Raw genomic sequence first — 20,352 nt, forward strand, 5'->3', positions numbered from 1 at the left:
TCTTACAGAAAAGTGCTATTTTTCCTATTCATATTTTTAAAGGGTACAGTTAGGGTTTTGTGGATTCTGAGGTTCTGTTTTCTAAGTCACTGGAGGAGGGAACAGGCAAGCAACATTTCTATTTAGATAATTGGTTGACATGAGCTCCAGGCCCCAGGGAAAGACAGTTCAGCCAGTCAGTGTGTTTGTTTTGATTTTCTCTCCTCCCCATTCAGGCAAGGGAGAATGGAAAAGTTGACAAATAAAACCAGGCAGCTCCAACTTTGAGTAACAGTGGTTAAATACATGCTGTTCCCTGTTCTTGAAATGTCTTCCCACCCAAACTTCAGGAATTCTTAAAATCTATTCCCAAAGAAGCTTTTCGATCCTGGATCTCCAAACTCCCCAGCCCCAACACAAAGCATTCAAACTCTTTGTTATGTAAATATTTGTATAATAATTAATAATAATAATAATGATAATTGTGGTACATAAGTGCTTACTATGTGCCAAGCACTGTTCTAAAGGCTGGAGTCTGTAGTTACAAGGTAATCAGGTTGGACACAGTCTCTGTGTCACAGGGGGCTCACAGTCTTAATCCCCATTTTCCAGATGAGGTAACTAAGGCACAGAGTAGTTAAGTGATTGTCCAAGGTCACACAGCAGATAAGTGGCGGAGCCTGGATTAGAACCCAGGTCCTTTTGACTCCCAGGCCTGTGCTCCATCCACTATGCCAGTATAATGGCATTTGTTAAACGCTTACTATGTGCAAAGCACTGTTCTTTTGTACGTGGTATTTAAACTTTTGTATCTTCCTAGTTGGTGCAATTGCTCGCTGCTTTATTTTTGACTTCTTGTGATCCCTCTTAGGTAAATTGGGCTGGAGAAAGAATAATGGGAAAAGGAGAAGAGGGAGAAAGGAAAGGGAGAGTCTGTGTAAAGGATTAAATTGAAGGACACAAGGCAGTGCCCCCCAAATTTGATTCCAGCACTGAGACTGTTAGGTATCTGTTAAGCACTTACTGTGCAGCATCACTGTACTAAGCGCTTAGGTGGATACAGGGAAATCAAGTTGAAAACAGTCCCTGTCCCATGTGGGGCTCACAGTCTCAATCCCCATTTTTACAGATGAGGTAAATGATGCCCAGAGAAGTAGAGTGACTTGCCCAAGATTCCACAGTAGACAACTGGGGGAGCCGGGATTAGAACCCATGACCTTCTGGCTCCCAGGCCAGTGCTGTATCCACTAGGCCATGCTGCTTCTAACTAAGCATGGTGTTTGAGTGCTTATGTGCAGAGTCCTGTACTAAGCACTTAACAAACACAATACCAGATAACAAATACCATGATAATAAACTTCTCTGTGGCTCAGTTTCCTCAACTGTAAAATGGGGATTAAGATAATAATAATAATAATAATAATAATAATGGTATTCATAAAGTGCTTACTATTCATTCAATCGTATTTATTGAGCATTTAGTGTGTGCAGAGCACTGTACTAAGCGCTTGGGAAGTACAAGTTGGTAACATATAGAGACAGTCCCTACCCAACAGTCTAGAAGATGTGCCAAGCAGTGTTCTGTGCTTGGGTAGATACAGGGTAATCAGGTTGTCCCATGTGGGGCTCACACTTTTAATCCCCATTTTACAGATGAGGTAACTGAGGCACAGAGAAGTGACGTGACTTGCCCAAGATCACACAGCAGACAAGTGGCGGAGCCAAGATTAGAACCCATGACCTCTGGCTCCCAAGCCCTTGTTCTTGCCACTGAGCCATGCTGCTTCGCATTGACTGTGAGCCTCATGTGGGACCTGGACTGTGTCCAGCCTGATAACTTTGTATCTACACTAGCACTTAGTGCAGTACCTGACAAATAATAAGCTCTTTGCAAATACCATAAAAAATGGAAAAGACCTGGCACTAGGGAATAGTGAATATTTGTATATGTAGGTTGTCTCCATCTTAATGGTGAACTGAAATGTATGGTAATTTTTATGATGTGTAGTTGTGAAACATACCCTGGGGTTCTCTAAAAGTTCAGTTATCAAATGGACTCCATTTCATCCCGAAGTTTTCAGTAAAACCATTCCCAGTTATCTAGCAGGCCACAATTTAGAAGGTTAAAATGGATGGAATGGCAAAGATATATTATTCGACAAGATCTTTCTTGCAGAAATAATTATGTGAAACTAAGCAGGCTTGCATGTTTAAGACCCAGGAAGACACTCCTCATCTGCTTCAAACAGAAACTACTCATCATTGGCTTTAAAGCAGTCAATCACCTTGCCCTCTCCTACCTCACCTTGCTACTCTTCTACTACAATCCAGCTCACACACTTTGCTCCTCTAATTCTAATCTTCTCACTGTACCTCAATCTCGAATATCTTGCCGCCGACCTCTCACCCATGTCCTGCCTGTGGCCTGGAACACCTCTCTCCTCATATCCTACGGACAGTAACTCTTTCCCCCTCCTTCAAAGCCTTATTGAAGGCACATCTCCTCCAAGAGGCCTTTCCTGACTAAACCCTCCTTTCCTTTTCTCCCACTCCTTCTGCATCACTCTGACTTGCTCCGTTTATTCATCCCCCTTCCCACTCTTAGATACTCAGTTCCACTTGGGTAACCAAGCTATATTCTATTTACCCCTAGCACTTAGCATCCAGTTAAGCTGGAAAGTTAGAATTCCCCACCTACCTTTCCTCCCTTATTTCTCCGGAACCCTTACTCTGGTATCTGAAAGTTGGGTTACCCAAGCAGAATTGAGTTAGCTTCCTCTGAAAGTAGGGTGCTCTATTTTCTGCTGTTATCCAGTCAGCCAGTCATATTTATTGAGCACTTAATGTGTGCAGAGCATTCATTCATTCAATCGTAGTACAGAGCACTGTACTAAGCACTTGGGAGAGAACAATCCAACAATGAACAGACACATTCTCTGCCCACAACAAAGCTTACCGTCTAGAGGGGGAGACAGATATTAATATAAATAATAAATTACAGGTATGTAGGTAAGTGCTGTGGGGCTGGGAGGGGGAAAACAAAGGGAGCAAATCAGGGTGACACAAAGAGGGTGGGAGAAGAGGGAAAGGGTGGTTTAGTCAGGGAAGGCCTCCTGGAGGAGATGTGCCTTCAGTATGGCTTTGAAGGGGGAGAGAGTAATTGTCAGATTTGAGATGGGAGGTCATTCCAGGCCAGAGGCAGGACACTGGTGAGGGGTCAGCAGCGAGATAGGCGAGATTGAGGTACAGTGAGAAGGTTAACATTAAACACATTCCCTGCCCACGATAGGCTTACAGTCTAAGCTCACCATAGTTTAGAAAACCGACTTGGAGAAATGGGCTTCTACTTGGGACTGCCAATTTGTATTTTATCTAACAGTAGTCAAGTGAACTTGTGACCCTGGTGGTGCATTTGATGTTCCTATTTTTTGTTCCCAGGTAATATGCATGTGTCACTGGCTGAAGCTTTGGAAGTGCGTGGAGGACCTTTGCAGGAAGAAGAAATATGGGCTGTACTGAATCAGAGTGCTGAAAGCCTTCAGGAGTTATTCAGAAAAGGTGATTTCTGTTCAGAATTACTCCTTAAATTGTGCCTGATACCATGGGGAAGCAGCATGGCCTAGTGGTTAAAGCACGATCCTGGGAGTCAGAAGGACTTGGGTGCTAATCCTAACTCTACCACATGTCTGCTGTATGACCTTGGGCAAATCACTTCACTTCTGGGCTTCAGTTACCTCCTCTGGAAAATGGGAAATAAGACTGTGAGCCCTGTGTGGGACAGGGACTGAATCCTACCTGATTACCTTGTATCTACCCCAGCGCTTAGAACAGCACCTGGCACATAGTAAGCGCTTAACAAAACCCATTAAAAAATGAATAAACTAAAGGCCAGGGTATCAGGGCTGAAAAAAAATCTGTGTCTGTCTTCAACGCAAGGCGGATGATTGGGTGCCTGAAATTTTGGTAACTGCAGTATTTACGAGCACTTGGTGGATGCCAAACACTGGGATAGACACAGGGTAATCACACTGTCCCTTTCCTACCCAAGACTTATAGTTTAAGAGGGAGGGAAAATAAGTGTTTTATCCCTCTCTTGCAGCTAAAAAAATTGAGGGATAAAGAAGACCACTAACTTGCCCAAGGTCATACCTCAGACAGGTGGTAGATCTGGAACTAGAATTCTTGTCTTCTAATTCCCAGACCAGTGTTCTTTCTAACCAGCCATGGTGTCTTAACCTCTGTCTCTCAGTTGTGTCATCTGTAAAATGGGGGGTAAGTGACTTGCCAAGGCTACCCAGAAGATCAGTGCTTAGTACAGTGCCTGGCACATAGTAAGCGCTTAACAGATACCATTATCATTATTATTATTATTATTATTATTATTATTATTATTATCAGTGACAGAGCTGTGATTAGAACCTGGTTCTGGTGACTCCCAGGTGCATACGCCTTCCAGGAGGCCTTCTGCATCTGGGAAAGGGAAAAACCAAAGCATAATAGGTGGCATTAGGAACCAGTGATTGAGCAAGTAGGAGGAAGAGTTAGTGGAGGTTGGAAATGAGGAGGAGGGAATCTATGCTTTCAACAGCCCAGACAATCAAATTAAAGCTTGATTCCAACTGGAAGTGTCTTCCTTCTTAACAGAACCTACTGTATGTCTGATTGAATGAAAGCACAAACGTTTGCCGTGGGGATATAGGTCCAGCGTCATCACCAGTGGTATTTATTGAGTGCTTATTGTGTGCACAGCACTGTCCTAAGGGCTTGGGAGAGTTGCAGTTCAACAGGGTTGGTAAGATACGTTCCCTGTCCAAAATAAGCTCCAGTCCGTTGTATTTTCTCTACCTTCTACCTTGACCCACATTTTTTCCAACAATCTGAAATTAAAGGAGGCTTGAATGTGCTTGTTTCTTGTAGTGACCGTGAGTAATAGCAATCATGATATTTATTAAGCACTTTGTGCCAGCTCTGTCATTTGTCTGCTGTGTGAACTTGGCCAAATCACTTAACTTCTCTATGCCTCTTACCTCATCTGTAAAATGGGGATTAAATTCTGCCCCCTCCTACTTAAACTGTGAGCACCATGTGGGATGGGGACTGTGTCCAACTTGATTATCTTGTATCTACCCCAGTGTGTAAGCCCTTCTAGACTAAGCACAATGTGAGCAGGGAATGTCTCTCTTTATTGCTGCATTGTACTTTCCAAGCCCATAGTACAGTGCTCTGCACACAGTAAATGCGATTGAATGAATGAATGAATGCCCATAAGCGCTTAACAGAAACTATTAAAATGAAACAAACAAAAACACCTTGCTGAATTTAAGGAGAAGCAGTGTGGCTCAGTGGAAAGAGCACAGGCTTGGGAGTCAGAGGTCATGGGTTGTAATCCCACTCTGCCACTGGTCAGCTGTGTGACTTTGGGCAAGTCACTTAACTTCTCTGTGCCTCAGTTACCTCATCTGTAAAATGGGAATCAAGACTGTGAGCTCCATGTGGGACAACCTGATGACCTTGTATCCTCCCCCCCCCACCCATTACTCAGAACAGTGCTTGGCACATAGTAAACACTTAACAAATGCCATTATTAGGCGCTTAGTACAGAGCTCTGTACACAGTAAGCACTCAATAAATACAACTGAATGAATGCTAGGATACATACAAGATAATCACCTAGTCCCTGTTCCCCATCGCATTAGAACAGTGCTCAGCACTTAGAACAGTGTTTGGCACATAGGTGCTTAACGAATACTATAATTATTATCGTCTAAGATTGTGGGAAAACAGGTATTTCATCCCCATTTTGTAGAGAAGCAGCGTGGCTTAGTGGAAAGAGCATGGGCTTGGGAATCAGAGGTCGTGGGTTCTAATCCCAGCTCCACCACTTGTCAGCGGTGTGACTTTGGGCAAGTCACTTCACTTCTCTGTTCCTCAGTTACCTCATCTGTAAAATGGGGATGAAGACTTTTAGCCCCACGTGGGACAGCTTGATTACCTTGAATCTCCCCCAGCACTTAGACCAGTGCTTGGCACATAGTAAGTGCCTAACAAATACCATTATTATTATTGTTATTATTGATAAGGAAATCAAGGCAGAGAAAAGTTAAGGCCATTTGACCCAACACGGGTCACCTGACTTCCAGTTGCATTGTCTTGCCACTAGCCACACTGAATTAGAATTGCAGTGTAACAACTGTTGTGATTTTCATCTGGAGCCACTTGGAAAAGGAAGAAGAATAGTAAGAATTAATTATCTCTCATTTACACTTTATGAATCGATTTAGTTATTTAAAGAGTTAAGGTGATTTTGATTTCATTGTTCTTGGACTTTTACTGAGACTTAATTTTTGTTAGCCAGTCATTTTTGGAAGTGGGACAGGAAATAGCCATATTCACTTAGAACAGGCACAGAATTCTGTATTTTAAATTTTTATCACATCCTTGTCTTCAGAGTAATGTCGTTTGAAACAGTGAAGTTTTCCCAGTGAGTTTTTTTTTTTTCATACAGGGGAGCAAAAAAAGAAAGCAAAAAAAAAGAAAAGGAAAGTGAGGCTAATCCATGGGTATGGTATTTGAAAGCTGTATTGTACACAGTAATTAATCTTGTAGAAAGCTGGTTTCGAAGGAAAATTCCTGCAACTCAAGAAAGTACAAGTTAACTCATTACTCTTGTAAGAATATAAGTAAATGTTTATTACTTCATTTTCCAAAATGTTATGATCTTTCATGAAACAAACAGGAAGTTAGACATGATCTGAGTGGTAGCAGTAATTTAGCAGTTTTACTTCATGGCCAATACCTCTCTCTCTCACCCTGATTTTGTGAGGAGGGTCAAGGTCCCTGAACTAACCCCCATGAGTGGGAAACAATTAGAAGGTAATGGGCTTTAATCCCAGCTCTGCCACTTGTCTGCTGTGTGGCCTGGGCAAGCCACTTCACTTCTCTGTGCCTCAGTTACCTCATCTGTAAAATAGGGATGAAGACTGTGAGCCCTGTGCGAACAGGGACTATGTCAACCAGATTTGCTTGTATTCACCCCAGCACTTAGTACAGTGCCTGGTACATGGTAAGTGCTTAACAAAGACCATAATTACTTTTATTATAATTATTAATTACCTTATAACATGGCATCTCCCTCAAAGGGAAGAATCAATCTGTTGGAAAATGTCATTGAAATTATTTTCTCATCTAGACTATCAATGAGGTGCCCTGCTTGAAAGGGAAAAATTTGTTTAATTCTCTCTTTTTTTCCAGAATTAATTGTATAACTGAACAAAATTAAGATGCTGTAGGAAATTGTTCCTTAGTTTTAGCATCTCCTCCAAGAGGACTTCCATGACTAGCTTTCCTTTCCTCTTCTCCCACTCCCTTCTGTGTCACCCTTTCTCCCTTTATTCATCCCCACTCCCAGCCCCAGAACACTCATGCACATATCTATTTATTTATTTGCATTAATGTGTATCTCCCCTTCTAGACTGTAAGCTCATTGTGGGCAGGGAATGTGTCTGTTTATTGTTAAATTGTACTCTCTCGAGTGGTTAGTACAGTGCTCTGCACACAGTAAGCGATAAATATGATTGAATGGAATCAAATTAATGTCAAAATGAAATTCCAGTTAAGGATGATTATTCCTTCTGGAAAAATACACTTAAAATCATGAAGTGACTTTATAAGTATATTCTGACTCAGTTGTATTTAGTGAATGTTTACTGTGTGCAGAACACTGTACTAAGCACTTGGGAAAATACAATAGAGTTGGTAGGCACGATGCCTTCCCACCTTGAGTTTACAGTCTCACTAAATGTTGTGTGCCTTTGTAGCATACTAAACAATAGCTGTCAAAGCAGAAAGCCTATGTGTCCTTTCCAAATAAAGGCTGACTTTCATAATTTCTTCTTCCACCCTATTATACTGTACTTGAAACCCTAGATGCAATTTTAAAAGAAAAACGCTTTCTGTGTAGCAAACTTTCCTCCTTTTCTTGAGTCATAAGATAGCTTGTGGGACAATGTTGGACTTTTCAGGAAGCAAAGATTACTTGTTTCCTATAACCACCTAATTTAATCCCATTTTGGCTGTTCAGATATGATCCAGTCGATTAAGGTTGGATTTTTCCTCTGAACTCTAAGCTTGTTTTGGGCAGGGAACGTGTCTACCGACTCTGTTGTACTATACTCTCCCAATTGCTTAGTGTACAATGTTCTGTACATAAGAAGCACTCAAAAAATACCATTGATTGATTTTGTAGATTGAGGATTTTTTAAAATCTTTACATTGTTTCCATCTATTCTTCTTCATACTCGTATAGATTGATTACACATTGCCAAAAATTTTTTGACATTTTTAAAATATGAGAAATGTGTTATTTAGGCATAAATTTTGTCATAATTTATGTAATCATCAGATAATTTGCAAGTAGATCACATATCTCCCTTGAAGAGTGATGTTATGTTGGAACATATTCTAATTTAGTTTTTTTTAATCCCAAATAATTTTTTGATTGATTGGAGGTCAAGCGTAAGAGAATTATATAGGCTTTCTTCTACTATGAAGAACCGGGTGAAAACAAGTTCTACTACTTTCTTGGATTTGATCACTTTTGAACTTCAAAGTGTCCAGACCGGTTTGAATTATATGTTATACATCACATATTTATGAGCGTAGAGGTAGTTGCAAACATACTCCAAGATCTTGCAGGCCTTTGAAGATGAAATTCAGTTGCCGATTTTCATCCTATTCATTAATTTAGGCCTATCCGTTCTCTAACTATAGGCTAGGAAATCACTACATCTTCTATTTCATCGCCCCCTTGCATTATACTTCTGTGTCCCTCAGATCATTAAACAGTCCCACACTTATAATAGGCATGAGAATTCAAATGGTTTGGTGAAAGAGGAGTTGGATGAGAGAGATCAGTCAGTAGCCTTTTTTTAAAGGAGGTAATAGTGAACCTGGAAAAGGCCACCAAGTGTAAAATCAGTTATTTTGTAGGAGAGTTGGGCTATTGAGCAGTGTGTGCTGGAGTTTATGACTTCTAGTATTTGGGTTAATCTCTGGGAAACTTATGCAACCATAAAAAGGCCAAACCCAGACCAGCCCCATTATTCCACCTACTTAATTACCTGCAATCACAATTTTGTTGTTGAGAGGGCGTATCAGCTGTCTGGACATGCTCGCTCTTGCCCTTTGTGCATTCGGGCCAAGTGGAATCTGTTTGAAACAGAGAGGCTTACCATGTTCGCTCCTGAGAAAAATAGACAAGGTGCCACACATTTCCTGAATAATGCCCCGAAGAATTGGAGAATTTAGAGAGAGAGGGGAAGAAAAGCTGTCATGTTGTCCAATCCCTTCTCACTCATGAGAGAAGGTGATTTCCTGAAGTTTATTGGTTAGGTTGTTGAGGTTTACTATATTAGAAAATGGATAGAGCACAGACCTGGGAGTCAGAAGGACCTGGGTTCTAATCCTGGCTCCACCACTTGTCGGCTGTGTGATTATGGGCAAGTCACTTAACTTTTCTGTGCCTCAGTTACCTCATCTATAAAATGGGGATTAATGCCGAGAGTCCCATGTAGGGTATGGACTGTATACAACCTGATTAGCTTGTATCTCCCCCAGCAATAGAACAGAGCTTTACACAGTAAGTGCTCACCAAATACCATTATTATTATTATTGTTATTATTATTATCATTATTCTCAGTTGGCTTAAATGTCATATGGCTCCAAACCCAAGAGGACCTCATATTTGAAGGGGCCTCCCCACCTCTAAAATCAGGCACTTCCAAATGAAACAGAATCACCATTGAGGCTTTAAAACAAAAAAAGAAAAAAACTATTTTCGTACCATGGGTGCTAAGCATAAGGGATACATTACTTCGTAAATGATGCAGGCTGAAAATAGCCCAGTAGAAAATGCAAATTCAAAACGAAAGCCCCCAGGAGCCAAATGTATCAAAGGAAAACGTTGATCGGAGGCAAGAATCAGCAATAGGGTAACCATTTGGCTGGATTTTAACCTGGTAGTACAGTTTGCAGCTAGCCTAACCCTCTCTGGTGTTGAATGCCGTTGGTATTTTTGTTCTAAATAATAATGGCATTTGTTAAATGCTTACTATGTGCCAGGTATATGCCCAGCTTCCCTCTGTCCCTCCTCGTGATTAGTTTGTGAGCCCCTTGAGGGACAGAGATCACGTCTAATTTCCATTTGTGAATTCTTTCCCAGCGCATCGTACTGTGCTCTGCACACAGTAAGCACTTCAGAGATACTGTTATTACTGTTACAACTACCTCCTGCTGCGCATTCACTCAGTCCCACAGCACTTATGTACATATCCGTATTCATTTATATTAATGAATTAATAATTGTGATGGCATTTATTAAGTGCTTACTATGTGCAAAGCACTGTTCTAAGTGCTGAGGAGGTTACAAGGTGATCAGGTTGTCCCACATGGGGCTCACAGTCTTAATCCCCACTTTACAGATGAGGTAACAGGCCCAGAGAAGTAAAGTGACTTGCACAAAGTCACAAAGCTCACAAGCAGCGGAGTCAGGATTTGAACCCATGACCTCTGACTCCAAAGCCTGAGCTCCTTCCATTGAGCCACACTGCTTCTCAATATGTTAGTATAACTAATGTAATTACCATAACTAGACTGTAAGCTCATTGTGAGCAGGGATTATGTCTATTGTATTGTACTCTCCCAAGCTCAAAAAATACAGTTGACTCTAGACCGTAAGCTTGTTGTGGGTAGGGAACATGTCTACCAGCTCTATTGTATTGTTATATTGTACTCTCTCAAGTGCTGTACAGTGCTCTGCACACAGTAAGCGCTCAATAAATACAACTTGTTGACTGAATCCTTAGGCTCAGAAGTAGCTCAACATTTGTGCTCCATAGTAACACCCATGCAATCACAACCACCTGTGACACTTCCAAAGATACTGGCTTACATGCTATCGATCTGTCAGTCGATATTAATCAGTGGTATTTATTGAGTGCCTACTTTCCTGAGCACTGCACTAAGCACTTAGGAAGGTTCAGTAAGGTTAGACATGATTCCTGCCCACAATCAGATGCTAAAATAAATGATAGATATATGAAAGTAATCGATTATAAAGAAATGATCAAATAGGTACCCAAATGGTGAGGTGATTCAGACGTATTGAAATGGCTTTTGGGGTGTAGTTATAGGGTAAGAATATGAGAAACAGGGTAACTTTCCTGGAGGAGATGCAATTTCAGAAGGGCTTTGAAAATGAAGGCAAACAGAGGTCTGTCAAATGTGAAGAGGGTGATTTGTAACCTCGCTGTGGGCAGGGAATGTATCTGTTTATTATTATATTGTACTCTCCCAAGCACTTAGTTAAGTGCTCTGCACTTAGTAAGCACTCGGTAAATACGATTGAATGAGTGAATGAACGAAGATCTGTTTGGGCAGGGATTGTGTCTACCAGCTGTTATATTGTACTTTCCCAAGTGCTTAGTACAGTGCTGTGCACACAGTAAGTACTTGGTAGATACAGTTGATCAATTGAGAAGGAGAGTGGAAGAAATAAGAGCTGAACACAGTGATCAGGTAGCATTGAGAGAATCGATGCAGACGAGCTGAGGTGGAGTGGAAAAAGCAGCATGACTTAATGGAAAGGGCATGGACCTGGAAATCAGAAGACCTGTCTTCTAGTTCTGGCTTCACCATTTACCTGCTGTGTGACCTTAGGCAAGTCACTTAACTTCTCTGTGCCTCAGTTCCCTCATCTGCAAAATGAGGATTCAATGCCTGTTCTCCCGTGGGTGGGGAATGTATCTTACCAACTCTGTTATATTGTTATAGTATTCTCTCCCAGCACTTAATACAGTGCTCTGCAAACAGTAAGTGCTCAATAAATCTAATCGATCGATTGATTGATACTTAAACTGAGACCCATGAGGGATCTCATTATCTTGGAAGAAACAGCATAGCGCAGTAGATAGAGCTCGGGTCTGAGAGTCAGAAGGTCATGAGTTCTAATCCCAGCTCCCCCACTTGTCTGCTGTGTGACCTTGGGCAAGTCTATTCACTTTTCAGTGCCTGAGTTACCTCAACTCTAAAATGGGGATTGAGACTATGAGCCCCATGTGGGCCAGGGACTGTGTCCTGTACAATATGCTTGTATCCACCCCAGTGCTTAGTACAGTGTCTGGCACGTAGTGCTTAACAAATGTGATAATCATTATTATTATTACCTACCCCAGCACTATGTGTCTGGCCCATAGTAAGCACTTAACAAATACCATTATAGTAATTATTATCATTATTGTTATTATTATGAGTGGGATAAATAGGAGAGTAAAGAACTGACTGTCTTAGGAGTTTCTCCTTGATGCAGAGAGGAGTAGGAAAGCATGGGAAACTGGTCGAGTGAACCTTTTAGTACCTTTATCAGTACTCCAAAAAGTGACAAATGTAGATCATACTTTTTTTTAAGTATACTCTCCTCTGCACACTTGAAGATCAAAGAGAATGGCACTATTTTTTCTTATTCTTCCTAGGTTCATTCATTCATTCAATCATATTTATTGAGCGCTTACTCTGTGCAGAGCACAGTACTAAGCTCTTGGGAAGTACAAGTTGGCAACATATAGAGACGGTCCCTTCCCAACAACGGTCTCACAGTCTAGAAGGGGGAGACAGACAACAAAACAAAACATATTAATAAAATAAATAGAATAGTAAATATGTACAAGTAAAATAGAGTAATAAATCTGTACAAGCATATATACAGGTGCTTTGGGGAGGGGAAGGAAGTAGGGTGCGGGGGATGGGGAGGGGGAGAAGAAGGAGGGTTCTCAGTCTGGGAAGACCTCCTGGAGGAGGTGAGCTCTCAGTAGGTTGCCTCTGGCAAACAGCAAAGTATACCTGGCCCCATCTCTTATCTTAGAGGCTTACCAACTGCTGGAGGAAAAGTTCTTCTCCATGATGGGGTTTAACAGGAATTGCTTTGATTTTGCCAAATACACAGACTATCACGTCGGGAAAATGCATTACTGTTACTGCAAGTTATGTCATGGAAGCAGTCCGCAGACTTCACTGGCATGTGAATGAAATGCCAGAAGGCTTAGGAATTTGGCGGATAAGGTCCACAGCACATTGGGTAACCTGACTGGCTACTGAGAATAGGGCCAAGTTTTTTAGTGGGCCTGGCTTTTCACAGCCCAGGATTTCACACATGTACCAAAGTATTGTTCAGGTGTTCTTCTTAAGAAAGTTCCCTCAAAATCATGTCTCTGGGTGAGATTTTCAATACTCTTAGCTGTTTTTTTCTCTCACTTTCTCTCTTCCACATCTCTTCCTTTAGTGGCTAATAATAAGTGTAATATTTGTTAAAGCTCTTTACTAAGCATATACTAGGGTAGAGCCAAGATAATTCACTTAGACACAGTTCTTGGCCCATATAGGTCTCACAGTCTTAGTAGGAGGAAGAATGTGTATGTAATCCCAGTTTTACACATAAGGTAGGTAAAGGACAGAGCATCATCATCATCATCATCATCAATCGTATTTATTGAGCGCTTACTATGTGCAGAGCACTGTACTAAGCACTTGGGAAGTACAAATTGGCAACATATAGAGACAGTCCCTACCCAACAGTCAAGTGACTTGCCCACAGTTACCCAGCAGGCAAGTGGTGGAGCCAGGAGTAGAACCTGGGCACCCTTTTTCCCAAGCCTGTACTCTTTCCATTAAGCCATGCTGAGTCATAGCTAGTTTATGTTTGTGGTATTCGTTAAGTGCTTACTTACTACAAACTACACAGATTGGGCACAGTCCACGTCACACATGGTGTTCATTTTACAGATGGGGGAACTGAGGCACAGTGAAGTGACATGCATAAGGTCACTCAGCAGACAAATGGCAGAGTCAAGATTAGAACCCCAATCATTCGGACTCCCAGACCTGGGATCTATCCACGAGGCCATGCTGCTTTCTAGTGGCAGTCTTTTCCTGCCTCTTCCTGGTCCTACTTGGCTCCCATGAAAATCCCTCTTCAGCAGGGACATGCTCAGACAAAGGACCACTGCCTACTGAAGCCAAGCCACCCTACACAAGAACACTTGGACTTTGCTTTTGGGTGTCATTTGCTTTTAAATTTCTCAGAGCAGGGACTCCTGGGAGCTGCTCATTGAGGTATCATCCGCTTCTCACTTCCTCAGAATGGCACTGTCATTCATTCCAGGGAGTTGTGTAAAGAGCTGATGTGTTCCCAAGAAAGGCCTGAAGGGATTGTGTTGGGGGGCAGCAAGACAAAGGGTCTACCAGATCACCCTAGGAGGAGACAAAGAGAGTAGCCAGATTGGGGGACGGCTCTTGGGGGAGCACAAATAGTGGAAGGCATATGGAAGAAAGAGCTTTGTTTTTCTTGCTTTCTAATGGATCCCCAGGTAGTCCAGTGGTCAACAGGGCCAGGAAATCTAAAAATGAATGCATCCATAGAGTTTGCACCTTCTATGCTGAACTTCATTTTACACTTAACTTCTTCCTCAATTGTATAGCTGTTTCTTGTTGCCCTCTATTCTTTTTTTTTAATGGCATTTGTTAAGCACTCACTATATGCCAGGCACTGTCGAAAATGCTGCGGTAGATAAAGCTAATCAGTTTGGACATTGTCCGTGTTCCACTTGGGGCTCACAGTTTTAACCCCCATTTACAGATGAGGGAACTGGGCACAGAAAAGTGAAATGACTTGCCCAGGGTTACTCAGCAGACAAGTGGTGGAGCCATGGAGCCAGGATTAGAACCCAGATCCTCTGACTCCCAGGCCTGTGCTGTATCCACTAGGCCATGCTGCTTCTCCTGTGTGGCCTATTATTCTTGACAAATGATTAGGGCTCTTTATTTTTTTTTGGATGTTCATCTTCAGTGTTAAATTTATTGAGTGTTCTAAACAGCAAGCTCAGCTTGTTTTGGGCAGGGAATCTATCTGCCTACTCTGTTGTAGTGTTTTCTCCCAAGTGTTCAGTACAGAGCTGTGTGCATAGTAAGTGCTCAATAAATCCCGTTAATGAAGATGATGGTGAACCTTTGGGGCCATACTTAGTCTGCAGCAGTGTCAGTGTGGGGCCTTCAAGGAACTTGTGCTCTAGAAGGCAAAAGAAAGATGTGGAGATGGAAAGGAGGAGGCCAGGCCTCTGGAAAGAGCATAGGACAGTGAGTCAGGAGACCTGGCTTCTAATTCCAGCTCTACCCCTCAACCTCTTGGTGACTTTGGGCAAGTTACTTAAGTCTTAGTTCCTCCATTCATTGTCGTATTTATTGAGCACTTACTGTGTATAGAGCACTGTACTAAGGGCATGGAAAGTACAATTCAGCAACAGAGACCATCCCTACCCAACAATGGGCTCATAGTGTAGAAAGGGGGAGACAGACAATGAAACAAAGCAAGTAACCAGGCATCAATGGCATAAATATAAATAGAATTATAGATAATAATAATAATAATAATGGTATTTGTTAAGCGCTTACTATGTGCTGCAGGAGATACAATGTTATCAGGTTGTCCCAAGTGGGGCTCACAGTCTTAATCCCCGTTTTACAGATGAGGTAACTGAGGCATAGAGAAGTTAAGTGACTTAGCGAAAGTCACACAGCTGACAAGTGGTGGAGCCAGGATTAGAACCCACAACCTCTGACTCCCAAACCCATGCTCTTTCCACTGAGCCATGCTACTTCTCTAGATATATACATATCATTAAAAAAAATAGAATAATAAATATGTACATCTTTACACAAGTGCTGTGGGGCAAGGAGGTGTGTAGAGCAGAGGGAGGGAGTTGGGGCGATGGGAAGGGGAGGAGGAGCAGAGAGGAAGGAGGCTCATCATTCAATTACTCATCTGTGAAATGGGAATAGATACCTTGCTCCCCTGACCTCTTAGATTGTGAGTCTTGTGTGGGGCAGAGATTGTGTCTTAACGTGACTGTTTTGCATCTGACCCAGTAGTTAGCATTTAAACACCATTATCAAAAATAATTAAACATTACAATATTAATATAATAATGGAAGTAGCATGGCCTAGTGGAAAGAGCTTGGAGTCAGAGGACTCGTGTTCTAATGCCGGCTCTGCCACTTGTCCAGTTTGTGACCTTGGGCAAATCACAGACTTCTCTGTGCCTCAGTTATCTCGTGTAAAATGGGGGTTAAGACTGTGGGACATGAACTGGGTCCAACCTGATTATCTTGTGTCTACCCCAGCACTTATTACAGTGCCTGGCACGTAGTAAGCGGCAAACAAACATCATTGAGGAAAAAAAAGAGCTTGGGCTTGGGAGTCAGAGCTCCTGGGTTCTAATCCATTTCACCACTTACTGCTGTGTGACCTTGGGTGAGACATACAACTTCTCTGTGCCCCAGTTCCTGTATCTGCAGATTCCGTTCCCCTCCTCCCTCCTGCAAAGACTGCGAGCCCCATGTGGGACATAATTACCTCATATCTACCTCAGTGCTTAGTATGCCATGCTTGGATTATAGTAAGCACTTAACAAATACCGCAATCATCATTATTATGGTTATTATGATATTTAAGTTCTTACTCTGTGCCAAACAATGCACTTAGCCCTGGGATAGATTCAGTATAATCAGATCAGGCACAGTCCCTGCCCCATATGGGGCTCACACCCGAGGGGACAGAAATCAGGCTTGTAATTCCCATTTTACAGATGAGGAAACTGTGGCGTAGATAAGTCAAGTGAGTTGCCCAAGGTCACACAGCAGGTGGGTGGTAGAGCCAAGATTAGAAACCAGGTCTCCTGACTCTCGGGCCCATGCTCTTTCCAGTCGTCTCCTTTCCTGTATCTTAACCTTCCCCCTCTGTGGCTCTCAAAGACAAACAATCCAGGGTTTCTTGGGATCGTTCGCACTTTCACATCTCACAGCGGTTTGGTTACGCAGCTGCATAGTTGGAGAATTACCTCAGGAGCCTGGCAGCGACGCAGCAAAATAAAACTACTGGATGCACCACTGCTCAGGAACCCAACCAAAATTCCAGTGGTTTGCAGAGGCGGTTTGGAAGTGTTTGCCCGTAGAGCCTCTTCCTTTCTTTTGGATGGAGAAAGAGGACATTGGAGAGAGATCTTGCCCATCTTTCTGAAAGGTTCTTTGAGGGAGTTAAAGAAGTGGAACTTTAGGACAAATTGGCTGAGGCATCCCAAGTTCAAAAAAAATCCCAAAATTTTTGACTTCCACGTTAGCTCTGAAGAAGCCCGCAGGATATTTGTTCAGAGTGTTAGGCCTCAGGAACCTTGATTGTGTTAGCCATATCAGCACTTTGGGAACCCCCTGATCGCAGCCCCTAGGCATTGGTATAGTTGAAGTGGGGCTCCTTGGCATCTGGTCCCTCAATGGGCCAGGGTCGACCAGATAAGGTGAAGCAGCATGGCCTGGGAGTCACAAGGACCTGGGTTCTAATCCTGGCTCTGTCACTTGTCTGCTGTGTGATCTTGAGCAAGTCACTTCACAACTCTGTGCTTCAGTTACCTCGTCTGTAAAATGGGAATTAAGACTGTGAGCCCCATTTGGGACGGGGACAGGGACCAACCCGATTAGCTTGTATCCATTCCAGTGCTTAGAACAGTGTCTGGCACATAGTAAGCACTAAACAAATACTGTAAAAAAATAAATAATGGCCTTCCTCAGGAGACTTCCATCTGGCTGGCCTCCTTCTCTGTCTCCCGGGCATGGACCCAGTCTTTGTCTCCATATAAAATCATAATGGGGTCTCCCATTGTGAGCAACCGATAAGCCTCAGTCTTGACATCTCAGGACTCAGAACCCACGCAAAGGCATTGATTCTAGGGCTAGTGGTTTGCCAGTGGCACTCACACTTTCTCATTTTTGCTGGGGCACCGAATGCAACAAGTACCGGACAGACAACACCCCTGTCCGCTGTAGTCTAGACTTGCATTGTCAAGTGCACACGGGACTTTTATGTAATTAATAATGTCCGTTTCTAGCCAATGTGACTGCAGTGCAGTTTGCTGTATTTATTGAGCGCTTATTGGGTGCAGAGCACTGTATTAAGCACTTGGGAAAGTACAATATAACACATTCCCTACCCAGTTCCAATGGTTTGGCGTTGGATCACAATCCAGCAGGCGGATGCTTTGGTAGGCACCGTGATTTTTGCTGCCTCTAGACTGTGAGCCCGTTGTTGGGTAGGGACCGTCTCTATATGTTGCCAACTTGTACTTCCCAAGTGCTTAGTACAGTGCTCTGCATACAGTAAGTGCTCAATAAATGCGAATGAATGAATGGGCAGGGAATGTGTCTACTAACTCTGTTCTGTTGTTGTATTGTACTCCCCCAAGCACTTAATACTGTGCCCTGAACACAGTACATGTTCAATAAATGTGATTGATTGACTTAAACCAGCTGTTTTTCAGGGTTCCTACTAGGCCTGTCTTCCTCACGGTAGCGAAAGTAGGGGATCCCTACCTCAGTCCTCTCACCCAACTTATGCTCAGCACAGTGGCAGCTCAGATCTGTTTGCCATTATCCAGGTTGGCTCTGTTCCCGAGCACGCGGGTGGTTCTGGGAAGCCCCGTTTCCCAATTCCAAATTCCATTTTGGGAATGCTCTCAAATGATAACAATGAAACACACTTGAAGAAAGACTCAAGGCTGCAATCCTGAAGACACTGAATTCGTCTTCATTTCACCAGCCCCTTGTCCTTACAGAAGCCTTAGAAAGGAGATACCCATGTGGCCAGGATGAGTTGTTCTGAGCCAACCGTCCTTTTCAACTCAATCCTGCCTCTGCTGTCAATAAGGGTCTGTGGTCTAAGGACAGAGGTCTCACTCTCCCCAGTTTTCTTTTGGATACCCTAACCATTTCAGGGAATGTATCTGTTATATTATACGCTCCCAAGCGCTTTGTACAGTGCTCTGTACAAAGTAAATGCTCAGTGAATTCCATGGATCGATTGATCAGGTAATAATAATAATAATAGTAATTGTAGTATTTATTAAGTGCTTCCTATGTGCCAGACACTGTACTAAGCTCTGGGGTGGATCCAGGCAAATTGGGTTGCACACATTCTCTGTCCCACATGGGGCTCACCATCTCAATCCCCATTTTACAGATGAGGTAACTGAGGCCCAGAAACGTTACTTGCCTAAAGTCACACAGCAGATGAGTGGTGGAGCAAGGATTAGAACCCATGACCTTCTGACTCCCAAACCCGTGCTCTATCCACTGTGCCATACTGCTTCTCTATGCAATCAGACCCCTTGAGGAAAAGGCAGGGAGATGTCTCCCTTCTATGTATTTAAGGAGAAATTGTTTCCCAGGAAGAGAACTTGCCTTATCAAAGAAGGCTGGTGGTGAGGAGAAGGTAGTATAGGTAATAGCCTTTTGCCGTGGTCACTCCTCCCCACTCTTCAACCTCATCCTGATTAGTTCTGGGACTGGCCCAATGTTTGGGTCTGCTCTTGGATGGGGCAGGCCCAGGCCTAGAACAGACTCCCTTCCCCACCCCCCAGGCCTGCCTCAGGCCAGATTTGCTCCTTGAGAATGTAGCAGGCTCCAATCCCAGCCTTTCCTTTCTACATTCTTTTACTCTACCCAAGTCATATCAGATAATTACAAAACATACTCCCTAAATCACTCAGAAGATCTGAGCCTGTGCTTGCCTTTTTTTAAAAGTTTAAAAGTTATTTTTACAAAGCAGAGTTGATTTTGTTTTCATTCAGAAGTTATTACAGATTGGAGTGATTGTCGCCACAATTGGGGAGAGGGGCTGTAGCAGCTTTTCATTTTTTTTTATTTTTTTATTTAAGTGTGTTAAGATTTCATTTTGGCTTCTCAAGAACTCCCATGAAAAACAAGAAGTTAATAGACTTGTATTCAGATCCATCAATCAGTGGTATTTATTGAGCTCTTACTGTGTACAGAGCAGATTATCCATGTGCCAAATGGGTACACTTATCCAATGATTTGCTTTAGAATCAAGTAAATGTTTAAGTACAGGGAGGCAGAGGAATGTTGTGTGGCAGTTGCCATTTTTGAGTCTTCATAAATCAAACATAACATTTGCCTACATTTCCACTTCTCTATCTCCCACTTTAAATTGAATTATGAAAAAAATCAGCATCTGAGTGAGGAGATTAGAATCCATGGCCACAGTCTATCGATCAATCAGTCGTATTTGTCAAGCAGTTACTGTGGCAGAGCACTATATTGAGTGTTCAGGAGAGTACAGTATAACAAAGTTGATAGACACATTCCCTGCTCACACCAAGCTTACAGTCTAGAGGGGGAGAGAGACATTAATGCAAATAAATAGATTATAGATATGTATGTAAGTGCATGAAATTGAGGTTGGTATGAATAAAGGTTGCACA

The 20,352-nt window shown here is 42.6% G+C and overlaps 1 protein-coding gene across 6 annotated transcripts in view; it reads left to right on the forward strand.

The window, feature by feature from the left end:
- The window catches only part of PTPN13 (protein tyrosine phosphatase non-receptor type 13), a 181,437-nt gene that overhangs the window by 26,669 nt on the left and 134,416 nt on the right, over positions 1-20,352 (forward strand). For 5 of the 6 annotated variants that reach the window (XM_038769158.1, XM_038769157.1, XM_038769156.1 and 2 more), the window contains exon 2: positions 3,418-3,537. In XM_038769158.1, the coding sequence (XP_038625086.1) occupies positions 3,423-3,537 (115 nt within the window). In that variant the 5' untranslated portion in view covers positions 3,418-3,422. Of the gene's footprint in view, positions 1-3,417; positions 3,538-20,352 lie in introns of those variants that run through there. The other variant, XM_038769155.1, reaches the window with a different exon arrangement.

Source organism: Tachyglossus aculeatus, chromosome X5 (assembly GCF_015852505.1).
Source record: "Tachyglossus aculeatus isolate mTacAcu1 chromosome X5, mTacAcu1.pri, whole genome shotgun sequence".
NCBI classification, from domain to species: domain Eukaryota; kingdom Metazoa; phylum Chordata; class Mammalia; order Monotremata; family Tachyglossidae; genus Tachyglossus; species Tachyglossus aculeatus.